The sequence below is a fragment of the Ursus arctos genome, unplaced genomic scaffold (assembly GCF_023065955.2).
Source record: "Ursus arctos isolate Adak ecotype North America unplaced genomic scaffold, UrsArc2.0 scaffold_36, whole genome shotgun sequence".
NCBI lineage: Eukaryota > Metazoa > Chordata > Mammalia > Carnivora > Ursidae > Ursus > Ursus arctos.
In genome coordinates this window covers 1,818,688-1,843,270 of record NW_026623050.1, presented here as the reverse complement: position 1 = coordinate 1,843,270, position 24,583 = coordinate 1,818,688, and the positions used below count along the sequence as shown (strand labels likewise).

Sequence of the window (24,583 nt, the reverse complement as noted above, 5' to 3'; positions counted from 1 at the left end):
TTTATCAAATAGAATTCACTTATATTTTACTTAAATGCCAATAAAGCAAAAATACTTAATTGTTCTTATGGTCTATTAATAAAGGACATTTTTTCAAATTATACTGTTTTCTGCTAAGGGAAAGAAAATGTCACTTTTGGAAGTTAACTTACGATAATAAATTTTTCTAGATTTTCATTCCTAATTGCCCATTATTGAAGGCTTTTAAAAAGGATGAGATCTAAAAAGAAGCCAGGCTTCTTCCTGTTTCTTATGTGCTGAAAGTGGAGAAGTAGGGGCATAAATTTTACTCAGCACTTGGTACTAATGATCATGTATTCAGGCTGCTGAAACCACTGAGCAACATAAGGGAGAGGGTACTTATGAGAGGCAGAAATCTTTCCTTTTTAATCCTTCATGTTGCAGGTAGATTTTATAAGGGAGGAAAAAAGAGTTGGGAAGAATAGGTCATTGGTTGCCTGGGGTAGTAACAGGACTGTCTATAGTCAGATGAGAGGGATCTCTTATCCACAGGATGGAAATGTTCTCAAATTTGATTGTGGTGATGGATGCACAACTCTGCAGATTTACTAGACATTATTGGATTGTGCATTTACAGTGAATGAATTTTATGGTATGTAATCTATATGTAGTAAAATTGTAGGAAATGAAGGAGGTGATAGTTATTAAAAAGGGTTTAGACACAAGGCAATATCTTTTAGAAATTCCCTGTCCTAAGCAAGTCACTGGATGCAGAACATTTATTTTTAATTAGTTTCACTCTTTGATGTTGTGAAGTTCTACAGTTTTTTCTTACAGCACAAAGCCTTTACCTGGGATATAGTTTTTCTTTATCTGTGTAAGCGTGTCATTTTTGGCAGTACTTTCCAGTTTTGGAGGCTGCTGCAGTATTTATGTTATAGATTTCCCAGACTTAATGTAAAATCTAAAGCACCAGTTAGATTAACATAAGAAGAAAGAATGATATTTGAATATTAGTAATTCTGATTATTACAACTAGCTTGATTATTTTTTTTAATAGATTTTATTTATTTCTTTGACAGTAAGAGAGGGAACACAAGCAGGGGGAGTGGAAGAAGGAGAAGCAGGCATCCCGCTGAACAGGGAGCCCGATGCAGGGCTTGATCCCCAGGACCCTGGGATCATGACCTGAGCCGAAGGCAGACGCTTAATGACTGAGCCACCCAGGCGCCCCTAGCTTGATTACTTTTACCCCCAATCCATGACAGTATCTTTTAAATGATTCAAATATTACGCCCTAAAGGAAGCATTTGTATAGATACTATTATTTGTTGGTTTGTTTTTAATTTTTAAAATTCTACCTTGTTCTGAAACAGCTTGTAGAAATACCTAAATACATAAAATGTAAACAGTTGAGACTATCTTGATGAAGAGAGGAAAAGGGTAAGAATTATTATAATAATCTAGATTATAATAAAAATAATATTTTATATTTTTATATTTTATAATTATTATTATAATAGATTATTCTTTGGCAAAATGCCTCCACTCTTACGAATGTAGAGTTATATTTTTTTCTGTGTATGTGCGATACTCCTCTCTACTTCCTTTTCTTCATTGGACCATATTTGCCTATTCATCCTATTGAATGTATTCCCTATATATCGGGACTTAATTTTTTTTTTAAAGTTTAGAAATAAGAGTTATTAATGTCAGGGTTTAGTAACTAAGTTCATGTTCCTCCTTACTAATTTTACTTGACAAAAATTGGGGAAAAGTCATTTTTTGTTGGAGTAATCATGCACTTCTTTGGTTTTCAGGCAATCTGAGTATGGTGGTGTAGTGTTTGGTGGTTGGGCACGAATGGCCCAGCCTATCGTGGCTTTCACTGTAGTTGAGGTTGCCAAGCCCAACATAGGTGAAAACTGGCCAACCCGAGTTCGTGCGGATGTTACCATCAATCTGAATGTCAGAGATCACATCAAAGATGAATGGGAAGGTAATTTTCTATTTCAAAAAATAAAGTTACATTTTTGCCTTTTTAGTTTATAGACTTAGAAAATTGACGAAGCACTTTTACTAAGCATTACTCTCCTAAACATTTATGAAATTTTATCTTTAAAAGTTGTCTTTATAATTATTAGTAGTAAAAATATCAAGAATCATACAAGAACTTATATTGAATGTATTAATACTTTAGGAAAAAACAAAATAGCATGCAAATGACAGTATTTTGAAAATTGGAGTTTGCAAAGCTGAAAGTAGAGCTCTTTAAATCCCAAATTTAGTAAGATAATATTTATGAATTTGTAGGACCAATATAAAGAGAATCAAAGTATTACTGTTCACTCAAGAAAGGGGGAAACCCACGTATAACTTGCACACATGCAGAGCTAGTAAGGAAAATTGGCATTTTTAATAGATAAAAAGCCACCAAAGTGAAGAGACTAGGGATGCATACAGTTGCTGGAATATAAAGATACAAAATCAAAATTAGACAAACTCAAAAGGAATTTGAAGGGGATATGGTAAAACAACTCAGAAAGAAATAATAATATTTTAACAATTTGTACCAAAGGAGGAAGTTAGATGAAGAATTAGTGATATTAAGTGTATTCAAGGATAAATAATAGATGCAGGGAAATTAGAGCAGTTATTTCCCCTATTCTTTCCTAGGCAAGATTTTAGGGACAGGAGTTCTGTGTCACAAGGAATTTTATTTAGAGGCAGATATGTTCAGAGTTACTAAGCCAAGTAGAGACTGAAAGCATTGATAACACCTGTGCCAGAAATGACGCATGACCTAATTTTTAAGTGGCACTTTTATATTTTTCTCCCAGCTGTCTGTGAGAGCTCTTGCTTGCTCTTCTGTTGTGAGAAACAGTAGCTGGGAGATTTTATCTTCTTCCACCTTCTTGGCATGCCAGAGGGAAAGGGATAGTCCCTTAATGGATCAGTTTTCAGAAAATATTACTCCTAATATAGCTGTTTATAGCCATAGGGACTATATGGTATGTTTATCTAGTAATTCTGAAGGAATCCAGCAGCAAAGCTGGCCACATGTTTAACAAATGGCCACTGTAGTGGTTGTAGTTTGTGACAGATTGTTTTTATGATTCCTATATCCTTCAAAGAGTTCCAATCTAATCTAGTGTGTTACACGTCTAGAATACTGTATATTTTTATTGTTGCTAAATCTTAAGAAAGACATTAAGTTGCTGGAAAAGGTTTTATACTTACTACCTTTGGCTTTTAAGAAGGTATTAAAATAAATACTGTTTTACACAGTTACCTAAACTCCTTTTCGTCATTACTTTGGAGACTTTTATCAGAAGGACATTAAACAGTCTTTTCCCCCCTTTCGTTCTTTTAACGATTCTCTGATAGAATGAGAAATGTAATGGATAAATTTTTGATGGGCAGGAGAGAGTACAGTAGGGTATTGTGGAACAGGTGATTCATAGGATAGGGCATGGTGGGGAGAGGAATGTTTTCTGGGAGGCCAAAGCCAAAATCACTCCCTGTGTTGATCACAAATGGAGTAACTAATTAGAAAACGGAGGCAAAAAATGAGAGGGAGGTTCTGTAAGTAGTAATGAATATTGTCCTGTAGAAATTTGTCCTGTAGTTTTGAAGAGTTTAAGCTAAATACATAAAACATTCTTCTTATTCCTTCAAAAAGGTAATGAAGTTCAGGCCATATCTTCTCCATTACCCCATTTAAAATTAAGGAAACTGAATTAACGACACAGAAATACTGGATTCTGCTCCGGAAGGCACAGCCAGGATGGAGTGGATACATAATGGTTTAAAGGAGAAAGGTAGTTGAGCTATTACATAAGGGTTTTTTTAAATGTAGATCTGAGATGCCCCACAGGGAGATGATCTGCCTTAGTAGGGAACAGGCAGTCATCCCTCAGTGATGCCAAAAAGTGACACTGGTCGGTACTAAATCTCAGGGCCACCCCTTTCACTCGAAGACTTAGACGTTGTAATGAGTTGTGCAGATCAGAGTCCGAAAGGCAGCACAACTCAGTAGAACAGTTCCTCTTAGTTCTCGTTGCTTCTCCTGCTTCTAATTTGTTGGGAAATAAACAATAAAGTAATTATTATGAATCAGAGCAGTTATTACTAGCACATTTAAACCCCACTCCATATTAAAACAAACCAGAATGGTCTCAGTACTGTTAGCCACACACTGACGTTGCTGATTTGATTTAGTTGTATATCTTATTACCAAGGTTATGAGCAAGCAGACTGTTTGTTTGCATTTATGTCCTACAGTGGCTAACAAAACGAATCAGGAAAGCGATGAAGATGAAGTGGTTTGACATCACATGGATATGTGGTCTAAATTTCTGTCCCTTGTCTTCCGTATCTCTACTTTTAATAGAGCTGGGGATCCAGTCGAGTCCAGTATTTGGTCTAATGACTGAGAAGCTATGGACTTGGGCACATGTTTCCTATTTCTTGACATTTACTTATAAAAATTTTTATTTGCCAAATGAAACTATATATATTCAACCATGTTCTCAATATGGTATCTGTAAACAATGCTTTTGTGCCTTGATGAATTATTCTTGAGTTGACCTCTTTCAGGGAATGCAGTTAGACTGTTGTTGGAATGACAGTGATGGATAGTTTACACTGATGTTAGAAACCTGCTGAATATGATACAGATGGATTATATGCCAACCATATTTTTGGTTACTTATTAAGAATGCTAAAAATAAGAATGATGATGAGCACCCAATTTTGGAGCTGTAACATGACTTGGAGGGCTTATTCAGTAGTGTATTCATGGCATAAAAGTTTCTAATTTTAATATAAAGAGAAATTTTCATTTTAATTATTCCTGTCAAACATTGAATTTTAAAGATTATAGGAAAACCCGTAATTATATTACAATGCAAATATAACCACTGATCACCTCTGGTACTTTAAATGTTTCTTATCTCTCTTAAGAGGATGAGAATTTGCCAACAAAAGACTAAAAGCAATAACATTCTAATAAGTGAAAATGTCTTTATGTTTTACCAGGTCTTCGTAAGCATGATGTATGTTTTTTAATTACTGTACGGCCCACAAAGCCTTACGGTACTAAGTTTGACCGGAGGAGACCTTTTATTGAGCAGATTGGCCTGGTTTATGTCAGAGGCTGTGAAATCCAGGGCATGCTGGATGATAAAGGGCGTGTCATTGAAGACGGTATGGCGATCTGTAATTTTGAAAGAGTGTGTGTACATAATAAGTTTCTGTGCCTTTTTTTCTTTTTGTGTCTTAGGTAATATTTTTTAGTTACTTTACGTACTAAATCAACACAAAGGATTATATGTAAAATATGTGTAAGGTACCTACCACCCACTTTTAGAAATAAATAATATGGTTTCTAAACTTTTTGTTAGATATTGGAAAGGACAGGAGCTTTTGAAATTACCTTTATTTAAAACTTTCCTTTTATAATACTTTACAGCATTGCTTTTTTAAAACCTCTAAACACATATTTGCCTAATTCTTCCTTCTTTAGTTTTATTGATTTGATTCATTGTAGCAGTGGCTCTCAGTTGGGAATAGCACTACCCTGCATTTTGAAATGTATCATGGTATTTATCTTGTTATGTGCTCAGGATAGTAGTAGGGGATGGTGAGCTATTGGCATTTGATGGATGGGGGCTAGGGATGCTAAACATCTAAACAGAGCTGCCTTGGGGCACCTGGGTGGCTCAGTTAAGTGTCCAACTCTTGATTACCGCTCAGGTCATGATCTCAGGGTCGTGAGATCAAGCCCCGCTTTGGGCTCTGTGCCAAGCTTGGAGCCTGCTTAAGATTCTCTCTCTCCCTCTCTGTCTGCCTCTCCCCCATCCCCCTCTCACGTGCACACACATGCCCCCACTCTCTCTCTTTCTCTCTCAAAAAGAAAAAGTTTAAACAGAGCTGCCTTGTAGAAGGAATTGTCATACCTAACATGCAGACATTACCCCATTTAGAAATACTGCCATATAAGATTAGTCAGTTCTTTGAGTTCTTAGGGTTATCATTGACTTTTCTTTGAAATTCTTTCGTATGTTGTCCTGACTTTTTTGTTATACTTACTGTTAAATTATAATTGCATTATATCCAGTGCTTATTTTCCAATTTGTTTGCCAAACTTCTCTCAGAACTTGAATTAGCTTCTACTACCTGTGATTTTAAGATTGCACCATTGCTAAAAGGGCTGAAACTAAACTGATCTTATCGCTGGAATAAAAGAAAATAGGAAAGGTGGAATAAACATAAGGCCACATATTGGGACCAGTTAGGCAGCTAAGACAAAAGTAAGGAGAAGAGGCAAAGGGGCAAGAAAAAGCCTCTGAGCTATCAGCTATTAGTATATGAAATTTCCTTTTACACTGGTGATAATTAGGAATGGAATGTGGAAGGATGAAGAGAGTGATCGGTTGAATGCTTACTCTAGGTAAGGCTGTAGCAGGCGCTATAAGTAACTGACAGAAGTAACGCTGTTTGACTTCGAGGCTCTTACTTTGGTTGAGAACATATACAGGTAATTGCAGTCCATGGCACTGCATCATAAACATCACATCACAAACATTTTTCGGGGAAAGAAATGGTAAGAATTTAGGGAAAGAAGAAAATATTTTCAGCTTCTAGGCATTTGAGATGGATGAGTGGAAAACATTCTGCTCAGGGGGAGGACTGGGGTTCAGTGTGGACAGTTTACTCATCATTTCTAGAAAAGGAATACTGCCGACTGACTTTGATACTTGAAAAGTATATATTTCACTTACCGCACTTTTTCAAAATGTCTAGGACCTGAGCCAAGACCCAATCTTAGAGGAGAGTCAAGGACATTTAGAGTGTTCTTGGATCCAAACCAGTATCAACAAGATATGACAAATACTATACAAAATGGAGCAGAAGATGTGTATGAAACTTTCAATATCATAATGAGGAGGAAACCAAAGGAAAATAACTTTAAGGTAATTTTTAGGCTATATAACTGAAAACACTGTGTCCCAATTGAGTAACTTCTAGAACACAAATCCGTGGATACTAGGTAAAAGAATGTTTTATTAAGGAAATGATCCCTGCTTTTATTCTGCTTGTAAACAATTCTTTTATATTCTTAACATGTAGACTTAAATATAAAAACTTAAGATTTACTTACTAAATCTATTTTGTCTTTAGATGAGTTTAGAAACTTACAATATAAATTAATCCAGGTCAGCCTCTTCCCTTGCTTTTTGTATATTAGATGCCCAGGATAGCCAGTATAAGGTAAAGGAAACGGCTTGTTTATTTGTTTACTGGGAGTTCTTTTTTAAATCAAAAGTAAGTGCACTTCCAAATCACTTTATGAATACAGATGTGAAACCCCGTGGCTCTGAATTACTTTATGATATAACGTGTTTTACTCATTAGCAGGAAAAGGGAGGTTTGGGGGCTAGAGAATTTTACTTTTATAATTTAATGGAGATAAGGGGTTTTGACAAAAGATTTTTTAATTATTTGAAACTACTATATTATAAAATGTAAGCATTGAATGGTTTTAGCATTTGATAACACTACCTTCTGCACAAGTACCTTTCTTTTTTCTCTCCCCTAAAACATAGTGCTTCTTATGCATTATCAGTTTATTACCTTTTTTTTCCTGTTCTTGTGATTAAAAAAAAACGACTTCACATATAAAGGAATTTATTCCGCATTTTGCCCTATTGTAAAAGACAAAACAACAGAAGTACTCTTGATTCTTTTTGTCTCACGCTGCGCATCTAGTCCATCAATCAGTCTGGTTAGCTCACCACCTCCACTGACACCTCGTCCGAGTCACCTTCATCTCTCACTTCCCTGCTTCCATTCTTTTTTTTTTTTTTTCTTAAGATTTTATTTATTTATATGACAGAGAGACAGCCAGCGAGAGAGGGAACACAAGCAGGGGGATTGGGAGAGGAAGAAGCAGGCTCCCAGCGGAGGAGCCCGATGTGGGACTCGATCCCAGGACTCTGGGATCGCGCCCTGAGCTGAAGGCAGACGCTTAACGACTGAGCCACCCAGGCGCCCCTCCCTGCTTCCATTCTTGACGGCTCCTCCCCTTCTGCTATTCTCTACATAGCGACTGAATATAAATTATGCCTCGGTACCCTGTTCATCACTCTTTAATGGTTTCCTATCACAGGAGAAAATTATTACCATAGTCAAGAGGCTCCTTCATTATCTGTCCTCCGGCCACCCCTCCCAGCATCATTTTCTAACACCATTCCCTGATTCACTCCATGCCAGATGTCCTGACCTTTCCGCTGTTCTTTAAGGATCCAAGCCTTTACGTATTGCATGGTGCACTGGGTGTTATACACAACTAATGAATCATCGAGCCTTACATCGGAAACCGGGGATGTACTGTATGGTGACTAACATAATATAATAAAAAATCATTAAAAAAAAAAAAAAAAAAAGGATCCAAGCCTTTGTCCGTGGTCTTCCCTATACCAGCACAGTCTTCCTCCCAGGTATTTACGTGGTTCGCTCCCTCACTGCAGGTGGGCAACTCTGCTTAGATGTTACCTCCTGAGAGAAGCTTTTTTCTAGAAACTTCACCTAAAGGAGCATCTCCCCTTCTCCTCATTCTTAATCCGATTATCTTTATTTCTCCTCACAGCCTTTTTTATATCTGATGACTCTATATTTGTTATTTATCTGACTTCACCATTAGAATACAGGTCTGTGAAGGCAGGGTCTCATTTGTTTGTCTCTGTTTTGTTTCTCAGTAATGATTGAATCTCAGTCACTTTCCTAAAAACGAAGAAAGTTCCTTCCTTATGTTCATTCATTTGACCATTTTATTTAATGCCCAACCGTGTGTCTGGCATTGTGCTAAGTTGTATGGAGCCAATAAAGATGAGTAAGACACAGCTAATATTTTTAGGGAATTTAGACTACTAATAAGGCAGTTAAAAATATAAACAAATAATTACCATGAAATGTTAGTAAGTGCCAAAAGTCATAAGAAGGATGCAGATAAAAGTGTCATGGAAGGGGCGCCTGACTGGCTCAGTTGAAAGAGCATGCGACTCTTGATCTCAGGGTCGTGAGTTCGAGCCCCATGCTGGGTGTAGAGATTACTAAAAAAATAAATAAATAAACTTTAAAAAACAACAACAACAACAAAAGTGTCATGGGAGGTCAAAAGAGGCATTCAGATTCTGATCCAAGAAACAGGGGCAGTGATTAAGTCTCCTGTGTTTGGGAAAGGACAGACGTCCTTTTGGTGTCGTCAGTGCTTTGTTACATACCTGGGCAGCATCCCTTATTTCCTTCTCTCTTCCCCAGTTCGTACAGCCTGTTCTGACGTGGCTATTCCATTGCCCAACTAGTTGCACTAAATCGCTTCCTCTGCCCTAGCCCTGTTCTCCTCCTGGTCAGCCACCTGTTTTTCATATGCCTCCACTGATCATTTCAGTCAGCTTCTCAAAACATTTCTGTGACTTTCCATTAATGATGAAATAAACCAAGGCTCCTTCACAGATCCTTTGCTTTGAGCTAAATTGAAATGCCACTTTCCTCCATGAAACCATTCCTAAGGTCAAAAGTCTCCCCTGCATGCGTCTCTCGCCTACTTGGACCTGTGTTCCCGTTGTATTTTGTAATATTCTGTATTATTGACCACATTCTGCTGTTTTGTGTCATTGCTTACAGACATATTTCATCTCCCTACTAAAATTCTTTCTTAGCGAGTAGAGCTCTTGTCTTACTCTCATTATGTGAACATACTCATTTATCTGTCCATCCAGTGATTTACCCCTCTCAGGGTCAAACTTCCCAGATCCCTACTCTCGTGGAAGTGATATTCTAGTGGGGGTTAGACAGATGATAACAGGTAACTAAGTACTTGAATAAGAGAATTTCAGGTAGTGATTAGTGCAAAAAAATAAGGTCATGTGATAAGAGTGTGATTAACATACCCTATCCTGTTACTCGGTTGTCCTGTTGTCGTGTATAGCGTTTATGACATAAAAATGGCTGGCTTTGCTATTTTAGTCTCTGTAATTAATAGCCTAGCCTTCTGATTTCCATATATGGGATAGAGCACTTTGTCAAAGTAATTATTAGAAAGTCTGAAAGTTTGCCTTGACTTTTGGTAATTTTGACAATGTATGTTAATAACTATAATGACTTTTTATTATAGAATGTTTCATTTTGAAATGTATTTGACATTTCACTTTTTTCTTTCTATTTTTTATTTATTTCTAATTTTATTTCTCCTAACAGTGTTAATTTTAATATTTTTAAATTATGTTTCACAACTGAGGCCTGTATTAATAGGCTTCTGGTTGTGTGTCATCTTAGCTTTGAGGAACTATGGAATATAAAGAAGAAAAGACTCCAGGAATTTCTAAGAGGAAGCATCCTCTTTAAGGGTTTGTTCTATAATATTTTTTTGTTGTTTTGTAGTCCTGATCGGATTTTCATTCTACCCAACGGGAGTCAAGTGATGAACTCATTTAAAATGACATTCTGTCTAAATGAACTCCTAACGGATAAACTGTCCTTGCTAAGTTTGGTCTTTTGTTTAACTCAGTGTATGGTATCAGCTGAAAATATAGCTGTTGATTCAGTCTAGCCAAGCACCTGTCAGCAGAAAATAGCTTCTTGCCCTGAAACACTCGGGAATTCTGGATTAGTGCAGCCAGCTCTGCATTCCACTGAAGTGCAAATGTTTGAGATGGCTTTTTGACACAACCCTTTTCTGTCCTTTCACTGACAGGCTGTGCTGGAGACCATTCGGAACCTGATGAATACTGATTGCGTGGTACCTGACTGGCTGCACGACATCATTTTAGGTTACGGGGATCCAAGTAGTGCACATTATTCAAAAATGCCCAATCAGATTGCCACTCTTGATTTCAATGATACGTTTCTCTCCATTGAGCATTTAAAGACCAGCTTTCCTGGTCATAATGTTAAAGTAACTGTGGATGACCCAGCTCTGCAGATACCCCCTTTCAGGTAAAGTCGGAACTGGATATGCTCCTTTCAAGCTTTCTGTAGCCAGTGTGAGATAGGCCATAGGACTGTAGCTAAAGTTTGGAATATCTTGGTTTTGTTTGGACAGTCTTTCCCTTCACCATATAATGACTGGGATAAATTTATTTTATTTGTCTCTATTTCTTAGTACAGAAAACGATTTTAAGACCATAATAGAAGTAGCCTCACGTCTAATAAAGGATCAGTAAACGCTTGTTGTCTGAAGAGCATTATATACACATATTTTAGCATTTGACTGAAGAAATATGTCTTTGTCTATTATGTATAATCTGGTATATTTCCTAATTAATGGACATAGTCATGGGATGTTGAACTTTCTTTTGTTTTCAGGAAAAAAATCCTATTTTTCTCTTTACTTGCTTTCACAAAACTTAAATAGTCACAATATAGTTATAGTTCATGTTAAAGGAACTCTGGTTTTAATTTTCAGTAGAAACGGAACAAAGTACCTAGAGCAGCAACTCATCACTCTTCCCTGAATTCTGTTACATGGAAAAAGTACACATAGAGAATCCTTTTTTTTTTTTTAGTTTAATTTTAATGTATTCATTGACTCCCCCAGGTACTAGGGGGAGTCACCTCCTGAGGTGTCCCTGACCCCAGGCTAAGAACTTCTGCCTTAGGGCTCCTGGGTGACTCAGTCGGCTAAGCGACTGCCTTCAGCTCAGCCCATGATCTCCAGGTCCTGGGATCAGCCCGCATTGGGCTCCCTGCTCAACGGGGAGTCTGCTTCTCCCTCTTCCTCTGTCCTTCCCCTCCACCGCCCTGCTTGTGCTCTCTCTCAAATAAATAAATAAAACCTTACAAAAAAAAATAATTTCTGCATTAAAGGCTTGATATTCCAAGGGTGTCAAAACAGGGCTTCAGCCTGTCTCTCTAGCCTTATTTTCTCTATTGTATCCATTCTGGCAAAACTGTCCACTTGTACTTGAACCTGTAGTCTTCTTCTCAGAATATCTTCCCTCCCATGTTTAAGTTCTTTAAAACTCATCTTTGATGCCATCTCTCCCATGAAGCCTTTTCCGATTTAAGGAGGGACAATGTGTAAATCACTTTACAGTTCATGGATATAAGTATAGAAATGCTACTTGGGTCTTTGATTCTCCCTTAATCAGTTGATTTTTTCTAATCTGAACACCATCAACACACCTTTTAGTGCTTTTAAGTCTACTCTTTTCAGAATGTATGTATAGATAGTGACTTCCTTCAAGCCATATATGTTTCTTTCTGATCTGGTTATACTCCATACAATGTCATGCACAAGGTAGGTGCTTGGTAAATGTTGTTAATGGTAAAAATGTGAACAAAGGTTTTGGTCTTGTAGGATAACTTTTCCAGTAAGGAGTGGAAAAGGGAAGAAAAGGAAAGATGCAGATGGTGAAGATGAAGATACTGAAGAAGCAAAAACCTTAATTGTTGAGCCTCATGTCATTCCTAATAGGGGTCCTTATCCTTACAACCAACCCAAACGGTAATTTTACTGTATGTGTTAATTGAAATAATGAATAATGGTTTGTTATTTTGGATTAATAATAGTTTAAATTTTACTGACCCTTTACAAACCCCAGGAAACTTCTGTTTCTGGACCCTCTTTCCTTGTGTTCTGTCAGACAGCTGAATAGCTCAGACATTTTTGGCCATTCTGTAGTCCTATTTCCAAAAGAAACATTTTGAAGTACTATGAGAAATAAATATTAAAGGGCTACCTTAATTTGAGCACAGCACTCTTCCTTCATGACCATGTGCTATCTGTATCAGTTACCTTCATGCATGGGCGCCATGACTATATAAGTGGCATTATATTTGGTATTAGAATAGGAACTGGAACTTTGACATTCTAAGTGAAATGCAGGATGTGTATTGAAAAATAACTGTAGTCTTTTCTTTCCTTAAGATTCATTCAGTTTTAGCTGGTCAGTAGGGGGTGGAGGTGAAGGAAATCATTCAGAAGAGATTGGTTCAGTCATGTAAGATATAAAAGTACTAGAGATTTGCCTTCCAACATTGTTCGTATAGTTAACAATACTGTACTATGCAGCAGAGGGTGATCTCGTGGTTTTTTGGTTTTTGTTTTACCGCATATACTCCCATGCACACTCACACCCACCCAAAGGGCTGGTGGGGGGGAAGAAGTATTTAGGGGAACAAGGGTGTATACAGAGGACACATTTAGACCTCTGGTCATTGTTGTCTAAATTTTTACTAACTGTTGTTCATCTGTGTTTTTAACCAACTTTTTATTTATTCTTATTTGCAGTAATACAATTCAGTTCACTCACACACAGATAGAGGCTATCCGTGCTGGAATGCAGCCTGGGCTAACGATGGTAAGCAAATTATTGTTACACGTGTTTTTACATGGATTCAGACAAGAAGTAGGCCTCAGATGTTTAGAGTATTTTTGAAGCACAAAAACCCAACTGGATTTGAGCATTTGTAAGTCATTGTGGCATTGTTTGCATGTGGAGAGTTTGCTTACTGCTCATTTCAGTATTCATAAATAAAGTTTTATTGGAACATAGCTATGCCTATTTGGTTATAAATTGCCCCTGCCCAGTTTTGTGCTGGAACAGCAGAGTTAAAATACTTGCAGCAGAGATTCTATGGCCTGCAAAGCCTGAAATGTTTACTTGCTGGCCTTTTACAGATAAAGCCTGCTGAATTTGATTTACAAATGTGTTTAGTTTCCAAATATTTAGAAACTTTCCTGTTAATCTTCCACTTACTAATTTCTGGTCTGAGTCCTTTATGGTCAAAGAAAATACTTCGTGTGATTTCAATTTTTTATTTTTTTAATTTGCTCAAGTTTGTTTTGTGGTCCAGGATGTGCTCTGTTTTGGTGAATATTTCGACACACTTAAAAAGAGTGTTTATTGTTTTGGGGTGGAGTGTCCTGTATAGGTCAGATTCATTTGGTTCAGTATTTCTCTGTCCTTGCTCATATTCCATCTACTATTTCTGTTGATTAAAGAGGAGTATTAAAGTGTCCAGCTACAATAACATATCCATCTGTTTCTCCTTTCATTACTTTCAGTTTTTGCTTCATGTTTTTTAAAGCTTTATGGATAGATATATACACATTTAAGGTTATGTCTTCTTGATGAATTGATGGATTTATTATTATGTAATGCCTTTTTTCATCGCTGGTAATTTTTTTTGTTCTGAAACATACTTTGATATTAATAAGGCTACTGCAGTATTGTTTTGATTAGTGTTTGCATGGTATGTCTTTTCCCATTAGTTTATTTTCTAACCTACCTATTAATGTTTGAAGCGAACTTCTTGTAAACAGCATCTAGTTGGGCTACGTTATTTTCTTTGTTATTACAGTCTCTGTCTTTTAATTGGTGTGTTTAGACCATTTACATTAAAAGCAATTGATATGTTTGGATTTAGGCATACCATTTTATTGTTTATTTTATGTTTGTTCTCTTTGTTCTCTTTGTTTTGTGTTCCTGTTTCTCTTTTTTTGTTTTTACCTTCTTTTGGGTTATTTACATAGATTTTAGTGTTTTCATTTTAATTTATCTGTTGTGTTCTTTTATATCTCATATATATTTTTTTCTTAGTGGCTGCTCTAGAGAATTACAGTATAGATACTTAATTTTTCACAGTCTACTTGAATCACTATTTTGTCTCTTAAGTTGAATAAAGGATCCTTACCTTCATGTAGGTCCCTTTCCCTTTTATGTTGTAGTTATGGATATTACATCTATATACTTTGGAAATACTGTCAGACAGTGTTAGAAAGTCCAACTTTTTTTTAATTAATAAATTATTTGAGAGAGGGAGAGTATGCGTGTGCACACAAACAGGGGGAGGGGCAGAGGGAGAATTTCAAGCAGACTCTGCGCTGAGTGAGGAGCTGACACGGGGCTCGATTTCACAATCCTGAGATCATGTTCTGAGCTGCAATCAGAAGTTAGACGCTCAACCGACTGAACCACCCAGGCACCCCAGAAAGTCAAACATTTTAAAGAACTCTAGAGGAGAAGAACCTACGTGAATTTGCCATTTATCTTTCATTCCTGATATTTTAAGTCTGCTCTGGTATCACTTCCTTTCTGTCTGAAGGACTCTTTTACCACTTTTAAGAGTAGGTCTGCTAGCAGTGAAATATCTTTGTTTTTCTTCATGGGAGAGTGTCTCTAAATCATCTTCATTCTTTAAAGATTTTCACTGGACATAGAATTCTATGGCATTCTTTCCTTTCAGCACTTCTAAAATGTTATTCTACTTCTAGCTTCTATGGTTTCTGAGGGAAACCCGCAGTCACTTGAAACATCCTTTTGTTACATGTAATGTATCATTTTTTCTGGTTGCTATTAAGAATTTTTCTTTAGTTTTCAGCTATTTAATTATGATGTGTCTGGGCTTGGATTTCTTTGGGATAATTCTGTTTGGAGTTTGCTGAGCTTCCTAAGTCTGTAGATTTAAGTCTTTTGCCAGATTTTAGAAATTTTCAGCCATTATTTCCTCATATATTTTTTCTATACCATAAACTTTTTCCTCTTGTTCTAAGACCTCAGTAACATAAATGTTAGACCTTTTAGATTCATAATGCTCTGTTTATTCATTTGTTTTCAATCTTTTCTTTCTGCTAATTTTTTAGGTTCGGTGATTTCTGTTGCTCTATATTCAGATTCACTGACTATCTTGTCCATTCCGTTATTGAACTCATCCAGCAATTTTTAAAATTTATCTGTGTTAGAATGTCCATTTTCTAACAATGTGATTACTTAGTAGTTTGATATGTGTTCATCTCCTTTTTAGGTTGTGGGTCCACCAGGTACTGGAAAAACAGACGTTGCAGTCCAAATCATATCCAACATCTACCATAATTTCCCAGAGCAGAGGACTCTGATTGTTACTCATTCTAATCAGGTAAGAGTGTGTGTGTGTGTGTATACACATGTGCACACACATATATAGGATGGATGGTAGGGGAGATAAAGGAGTGGGGAATGAATGAAAGAAACAACAGTGGAGATTTCTGCTTATATGATAACCTGATCATAGGTACGATAGAATACTGGAAGGCTGATGAGTATAGTGTTTGCTGTTGAGTCACTCTTGGATTGTTACTGGTCATGACTGGACTATATTATGAAAATATAAAACAATCTTTTATTTCTAATGGAGAGGGTCAAAATGTGGGAAAGCTAAGAAGAATACTAGATGTATGGTAAATATTTGGATTAAATTACATTGCTCCCCACCTCCCACCATCTTCCATGCTAAGCTAAACCTTTTACTTTGGGATTGAAAGCATTACCATTACTGGTAACATTATTCATCCTTCAGTAGAACGAATATTACCAAAAGACTAAGGCTCAAATGTATTAATACTGGATTAAGTTGTATATCCTTATGAAGTCTACATATGAGTATGTATTACATGGATTTTATGCTGTAGATTCAATACATAAGGCATTTATAAACTAAGTAATAAAAACAAACTTTTTTCACATAACATCTGAAAAATTATCTTTACATCTATGTGTGTGCTATGGTAGTTCTTCTAAAGCTGTCAACTATCATAGAAATGAGTAAGACAACTAACATTCAGTAGCTCTTTTGTAAAACGTGACAGGCAGCTCTCAGAACATCATGAAACTTGCAGGATAGTCTAACCTCCGAAGGTACTTACGTTCTCTCACTAATGATTTCAGTTGGCCATTTCTTTGAAAGAGTTGATCTACAAAGAAGCACTGGCTTTTTAGAATGCAAAATGTCACTTAATTCTGTTATTTGTCAACTTTTAATCTACAGGTTTTTAAGATTAATGCTATCCAGTTCATTCACTTTTTTTTGTATCTTTGAAGTTTGTAAGCAATGGTGGCTTACAACCATTTTGCAAGGGAAAAGGTTGACTGAGGCTTTATCTTAATAAAAGATACAAATTATATAAAGGCCTTTTTTTCTTCTATTTAGTAAAATTTAATCTGTAATAATCTTACCTATTTCCAGATTCTTAAGATGAATAAAGAGTAATTCATCTTTTGTTGTTTTAACATAGTATTTTTAGTAAGTTTTGTCATAACTTGATAATGACTTTCCGTAGGATCTTCTACTTATGATTGACTTGCATAGTATAATTACAGAGAAGGTTGTTTTGCAAATATGACCGAAGACTTCGTTGTTTGCTAATGAATGATCCTCGATAATCATACCATCCTCAGTGATGTCTATTAAATTGTTGATTGGTTGCTTTGTACAGTTGTTTCATTTGTCAGATCTTCGTTTGCATACTTAACTGCAAACAATTCTTCAGTATTACTTTAATTCATAATGAAGTCTTGCAGTTTTTTCTGAGAGTTCAGTGTGGGAGTATTTTTTGTTCCCTAAATCTTTGTGGTTCCTGAGTGTGGATAGTGAGTAATGCCACGTAGTCTGATCCATTGGATCCCAGGTTGTGGATGGAGAGCATCAAGTTTGGATAGTGGGGAATTTTTTTCTGAAAATTTGTGTTAATTTCTTCAGTATCTGAGCTCTAATTGCTAGAATTTTGATAGCAAAGGATATCTGTTTTTACATTATATAACCTGGATATTTATAAGACTGGATGTTGTCTTCATGGGTGGGGTTAGATTGATTGTAGTTAAGAGAGATGTTTGGCTGATTTTTAAATGATGTCTTTAAAATTAGCATTATGTTTCTGCACTATGAAACTTTTGCCTTTCTACAAAACACTGTAACTGCAGATTTTAGGTAATTAATACTAGGATTTAAGGGAACCCTAAATATGAGCATTTCATAGGTAGAAAGGAGTGACTTCTAGATGGCCTCCATCAGAATAGTTTGCAATGAATAAGTGCTCTGCTCATTGGTGTATATAGAGAACTCTAGACCTTTGGCCTAAGATTTGAATGATGCGCTTTATCTTTCCAGTGTTTGGTCTTCTTGTTATATTCCACCTACACACTCACTGCCTGAGAGTCCTCCAACCACAAAAATGTTTCAGTTTTCTGCAACCCATGGATATTCGATTGAGTGAAATCTTGGTGTGTTTATTAATTATTTTAGTAACTCTTACTATTTGGGGAAAACAGAAACTGATCTAAAGCCTTTCTTTTTTTCATAAATTAGAAGCAAATATTTAATGATTAGATGATTTTTATGGTTTTCAGTTATTCAGTTGGCCAAATATATGTAGGCAACAATATCAGAAATCAAGAAAAACACTGTTTTGTTTAAATTGTAAATGACCTAACGTAAGACTTGTTTCTTTCTGTGTTTTGAAGTTGATTCTTATCTGACTGGACAATGCTCATTCTTTTCTGTCCTTCTAAATGTTAGTTTTCCTTACTTTTAAAGGAGCTGCTGGTTCATTAAAATTCATCCTTATCCTTTTTGTTTTATTCTCCAGGCCCTGAACCAGTTGTTTGAGAAGATCATGGCTTTAGACATTGATGAGCGCCACCTGCTGCGTCTTGGTCATGGGGAAGAAGAGCTGGAGACAGAGAAAGATTTCAGCAGGTGGGCAAACGGGGATGAGTCTTGAAATGACATACAAAACAATTTTTAACCTTCTTTTTCTTTATTAAAAAAACACCAAGAGACAAGTGTCATGAATAATATAACTTGATTCTGAAAGGTTCTAGCATAACCTACTTGGAGTTCACCTAAAAGTCTGGTCATAATCTCCCTCAACTCCAGTTCTGTGTGTTTATGCCACTTTTTTCTAAAGAATACAGTTATTTCAGTAAAGAGAGTTATCTTGTTCATCTTTTTAAAATTACAAATTGCCATTTGTTCTCTACTTATTGAGGTAATTTTTAATGTTGCCAACTCAAACTGTATTAGCTTACCTGATTTTCTTTCCACATTTCATCCAGACATTTAACTTGTGTATATTTTAGGTATCGATTAAGAAGTTGGTTCATTTAATGAAACACGATTGAAGATTAATGACAGTATAAGCTTTGGGGTTAGAAGTCTTATGACAGTTAATTGCTGTTTAGCTGGACTTTATATTTAACATTACATGAAATAAAGTGATTAACATTTTACAAATCAGATTTCTTCTGCTGTTAGTATTTTAGGTTTTCTCTTCAAACTTTCATTGTAATAGTTCATATATTTATATTTAAATACATTTTTAAAGCATGATTTCAGATAATCATCATAAAAGACAGCTGCACATATTTAATACAGCCTTTGGCTATTAAACGTGGCCCTTGACTAAATTGATCATAGACATCAAAAGAGCTGAAGAAGTATTAAATTATTATGTTGCATCTATTTTGAGTTCTTTTATCAGAGAGCTCACCAGACATTTGTTAGCTTCTAAAAAATCATAGGGCAAAGAAAAACACCCATTAAGTTATTTGGGGCTCTGGATTCTTAATTTTGGATTAGCCAGAGATACTTCTCTGAATTCCTGCTGTGAATATTTCCTCATATTCAACTTACAAAAGTGGTCTAGACTCTAAAATTTAATAATCCAGCATTCAGTGAACATAAAGGTGCTGGTGAAATGCTAAATACTGTAATTATAATTACACTGCAGTAGAATTTATAGTTTTTTTTTAAATATTGTAATAGAACAGTAGAACTTTAAAATACCAAGGTAATACCAAGTTTCTGAAGAAAAAAATATTTTTTGCTTTCTGATACATAAGCCAAGCCCCAGGTTCTTAGTAGGTATGTGCTCATTTGGTTGGACTTACTCTTTCATTTCTCTCCTTTTGTTGTAATTAAAAAGGAAAATAGTATCATTTCATAATAAGAGTAATATCATTTTCCCTAAAGAAAAATTTTCAGACTTTGTGAGATAGTAGAAAGGGAATGGTCATCCATAATTCCACTACTCCAAAACAACTTTTTGTTAGTCTTCTTAATAATCATCTGTAAACATGCTATTATTTATAATTGTATACATTGCTTCTTTAAATTAAGATTTTATTTTTTTAGTATAGTTTTAGATTTACAGAGTAATCGAGTAAATAGTACATAGAGTTCCATTGTATATTACTTTTTAAATTTAACCCTATATCACAAGAATTTTGGTATCTTACAAGCATCTTCAGTTTTTTTCTCATTACCAAAGTGTTGATTACAGAAAAAGTATATTAAGCTCTAGATAACCAAACAGAAAAAGGTTACCTGGTGTAACGTTTATATCCTTCTAAGTTGGAAAATTCTTAAAACATAGACTCTGTTTTATATCCCTTTATTCTCCATCATTCTTGCTGCCTCAAAGGTGAATTTCTGATCTGTGGGGCATTCAAGATTTCTCTCTTTGTCCAGTCCTTAAACATGACAGCAGCAGTGTTTATACTATTTTATTTTTTGTGTAATGTTAAAAGGTTGTTAGAGGAGGCACTTTGTTATTGTGGAAAGAATTCTGATTCACTGCTTTTTTCTTAATTACGTGCCTCTGAGCCAGGTACTCCTCAAATTCCAGTTTTCTTACTCATTCAGCAAATATTTATGAACCTACTAGGTTCAGGTGCCTGGCTACATGCTAGGATAACAAAGAATGATCAAATACATTTTAAAATTACTTCCCGAAGCCTTTAGAACTAATCTACTTCTATGATAGGTTAAACCGGGTCATTCAAAGCAGCCAATCTGTAAACTATGTATTCTTGGTCTGTGATGAGATGAACTAGCACCAGAAGGCACTGTCCTGTTTCCCTCTTTGTGAAGACCTTGTTATTTAAAAAAAAAAAAAAAGAATTAAATGGTGCATTTGGTAATACAGTTCATTTTCCTCCCTCACAGACCACTGACATGTTTGCAGATCAACACTGATCCAAGAGCTACCACTTATATTAAATATAAACAGTGTTTTCTACTGGTATTTTTTTTCTATTTGGCCATTTATAGTTTTTATTATTTTTTTTAAAGATTGATGTATTTATTTGAGAGAGAGATGGGGGGGGCAGAAGAAGAGGGAGAGAGAATCTCAAGCAGACTCTGTGCTGAGCATGAAGCCCAGGGAGGGGCTCGTTTCCATGACCTGAGCTGAAACCAAGAGCCTGATGCTTAACTGACTGTGCCACCCAAGCCACCCCATTACGATTTTCTTATACGATTTTCTTAAACGTTTTGCTGTCAGTTTCCTTAAAAATCTCTTCATTACATAATTTTGCTTTTTTGCCTAATTGAAATTTCTAGATATGGAAGAGTTAATTATGTCCTGGCTCGAAGAATAGAACTTTTAGAAGAAGTCAAAAGATTACAAAAGAGTCTAGGGGTTCCAGGAGATGCTTCATATACTTGTGAAACTGCAGGCTATTTCTTCTTATATCAGGTAAGAAATTAAGAGTTTTTAAATCATATGGTCTTCAGTTGGAAACCGGGATGGGTTCTTGAAATCCTTCTTGAAAGCCTATTTTTTCGTTGAGTAGATTAAAATGTATGCTGTTGCCAAAGCTATATTTGTGAATATTAAATGTTTGTATTTCCTATTATCTTTGATTTTCTTGGCTAAATAGCTTCACTTGATGACTCATTCACTGAAAGGCCAATGTTGCTACTTTTTAAATTTTTTTCTTTTTTCTTTCTTGCTACTGACAAATTTTCTAGTCTCTCTTTGTTTTCATTACTGTAGAAATATAACTAAATATGCTTGCTACCCAGTGGTAACAAAGTACAGTTCTCTAACCTACTTCTATTCATATTAATCAACTAATGAAGAAAAACATACTCTCCTTTCAAATTTCCAAAAATAAATTATGTTTTAGAACTAATTTCAAAGTAGGAATTTAAGTTAAAAATTCTTTTGACTTCAATTTAGAGGTGTGCTTTTGCTTTGGTTAGGGTTAATTTTTTAGGTGTGAAAACCATTGAGTAATAGAAAACTAAATTAAATGAACAAAAGTAAACCTTAATAGTCAGTTAGTTTACAAATAATTTTAAGCAGATTAAGGCATAATCGTATAATGGAGAATTTTATATAACTTTGTTCTCTTTGTACTCATGCTATTTGTATATTTTAAGTCCAAATTGTAACATAGAAATTTTAAAATGTGTATGAAAGAATAGGTGAACGCTTGTAAGTAGATACACAGACCAATTCAATCCATTCAAAATGATCAGATTTCATGGTTTCATGTGACACAGAGAAGATATACAATTATCTTGCAAAGTAGCCTGCATTGGACTCATCACTTTGAGTAATGGAGTAAAGAACATGCCTAAATATATATTTGGCACAAAATAAAAATCACTAGGCTCTCAGTGAAAACTACCTTTAAAAGTAGGAGAAATAATCTATAAATTTGTGGAGGCTTAAATAATCGATTTGGAAAAAAAGAACTTGAAGCTTCACAGTGCAGATCAACAATTTTCAACATGTAAGAATCACATTGGGAAAGTTATTTTGAAAGGAAATTGTCAAGTTCTGTCCCCGGAGATTCTTTTTCAGTAGGAGGTGGCATCCAGGAGTCTACATCTTTATTTAGCCTCTCAGATGTTCTGCCTAAGAACCACACTTGGAGAAACCCTGACTGGGAGAATTACCAAAATTGAGATTAAGCAGGAACCGCATGGTAGAGGCATAGTAAAACATACCAGTATGTAGTTGAACTATATCACAAAAGTCATAAAATGAGTTTTCAAATATATACTCAGTTTAACAGAAGTGCTTTGTAAATATACTAAAGAGAATTGGAAAAATGTAAAGGTCTGGAAGACGGGTTGGCATTTACTAAAATGCCGCTAAAGTGGGACTTACCGTTTATGGAGAAAAACTGAGATAATGAAAAAATACAGAATTTCTTTGTCCAGAGAATTAGTTTTTTTGTTTGTTTTCTAAGCATCAGTAATACTGTTTGGAGTATACATGGAGAATCTGAAATGTCTGATATAAGGTCCCATAGATGACCCTGAGATTCTTTCCAGTTTATATATAGTTATAAATTATTTATATTTTTATTTATCCTTATATATACACATGTATTTTTTTCTTTTGAGAGAGAGTGTGTGGTGGGCGGTGTGAGGAAGCAAGGCAGAGGGAGAGAGAGAATCTTAAGCAGGGTTCACACCCAGCACAGAACCCAACTGAATCTCACGACCCTGAGATCATGACCTGAGCGGAAACTAAGAGTCGGACATCTGACTGAGCCACCCAAGCGCCCCTAGTTTTTCTATTTTTGATTAAAGAAACTTTTTTCTATAATCTTAAAGGTCACTTTTTAAAAAGGGCAATATGTCAGTGACTCGGATAAGAAATAGTCTTGTTAGGTAAGGGATTGCTTTTCTTTTTCTTTCCCTTTACTTAGTAGATCTTATTTTTACTAGCTTTCTTTTTTTTTATTTTGTCATTTAAAACATAATAGTTACCTAGGAAACTTAATCTCAAATCCCTTTTTTTCATAGGTCATGTCTCGTTGGGAAGAATATATCAGCAAAGTGAAAAATAAAGGTAATACGCTGCCAGATGTCACGGAAGTCTCCACTTTCTTCCCTTTTCATGAGTACTTTGCAAACGCCCCTCAACCCATTTTTAAAGGCCGATCTTATGAAGAAGACATGGAGATTGCTGAAGGATGTTTCAGGCATATTAAGAAAATCTTCACTCAGCTTGAGGTAAGGATTCTCAGGTTTTTTTAACTTGCCTTTAAAGGCTTTAAGTTTAGTTGGTTTTCTTGTTGTTGCTCTTTTTTGTTTTCAATGAAGTAAATGTGGAATATTCACATCTTACAAACCCGATTGTTACTTTTAAGTGAGATTATTGAAAACATTTATAGTTTTAGTTCAAGAAGTGAGTAAAAATTAAGATATAAATTGAATCCCCATTATTCTGACTATTCTGGTGTAAAAGTCCTAGCATTGAAGAAAGGAATGCTTCCCTCAAGAGAGTCAACAGTGTTTCTTTGAATTGGAATCTGAGACTGCCGCATGGCCCTTCTGAGTTCTTCATACTTTTTGACCAGTGGCAAAAAGTGTGGTAGCTTTGTTAGGCAGGTTGATTTATCTTGAGTATTAAGGTAAAATAAGAAGAGAAGAAAATGTCTGGAATCCAGGCACATAAACCACCTCCCGTGCTTTCCTCGTTTATCATTCTCTATGGAAAACATCATTTAAAGACTCTAGCAGAGCCAGTAAGGGATCACATTCAGTCTCAGATTCCTCAGTAAGATGATTTAGGATTCCTCCAGGTAAAACGGGCAATAACTTTGTCTGTTTTATCTTTCTACCTTTTAGGTAAGATGATATCTCTATTTCCTAGAGGAGTATCTGGCGCATAGTATATGTTCAGTAAATACCGATGTATGATATAGGTAGGGGGGTAGGTAGGTAGGTGGTGGGTACAGAATAATAAATATATGGTATAATAATAAATAAAATTTTAGAACCTACAAAACATTATTAGAGTATGTTTATGATTATAATAAAGTAAAAGGATAAAAACATTTAATTCATAATAGTAGCTGTCTTGGGTGGGGAGAGATTTAAACAGAGTACTTCTCCTGTATCTCTCATGTTTTATTTAAAAACAAAAATGTTAAAAATATCTAACGTATGACATAATGTTCAGAATTTATAATACTTGATATGAGGTACTCTGCTTGGGCTTGTTTGCTTCTCGCTTAATATCTATTGTCCATTCTTCTGCCCTGCTCTGTGG

The 24,583-nt window shown here is 35.4% G+C and overlaps 1 protein-coding gene across 1 annotated transcript in view; it reads left to right on the top strand.

Annotated features, from left to right (window-relative positions):
- Positions 1 to 24,583, top strand: part of AQR (aquarius intron-binding spliceosomal factor) — an 84,158-nt gene that overhangs the window by 40,669 nt on the left and 18,906 nt on the right. Inside the window, exons 17-26 of the mRNA XM_026480068.4 lie at positions 1,782 to 1,960; positions 5,002 to 5,169; positions 6,769 to 6,938; positions 10,721 to 10,962; positions 12,326 to 12,472; positions 13,259 to 13,328; positions 15,775 to 15,885; positions 18,371 to 18,480; positions 21,127 to 21,262; positions 23,332 to 23,541. Of these exons, the coding sequence (XP_026335853.2) occupies positions 1,782 to 1,960; positions 5,002 to 5,169; positions 6,769 to 6,938; positions 10,721 to 10,962; positions 12,326 to 12,472; positions 13,259 to 13,328; positions 15,775 to 15,885; positions 18,371 to 18,480; positions 21,127 to 21,262; positions 23,332 to 23,541 (1,543 nt within the window). The remainder of the gene's footprint in view (positions 1 to 1,781; positions 1,961 to 5,001; positions 5,170 to 6,768; positions 6,939 to 10,720; positions 10,963 to 12,325; positions 12,473 to 13,258; positions 13,329 to 15,774; positions 15,886 to 18,370; positions 18,481 to 21,126; positions 21,263 to 23,331; positions 23,542 to 24,583) is intronic.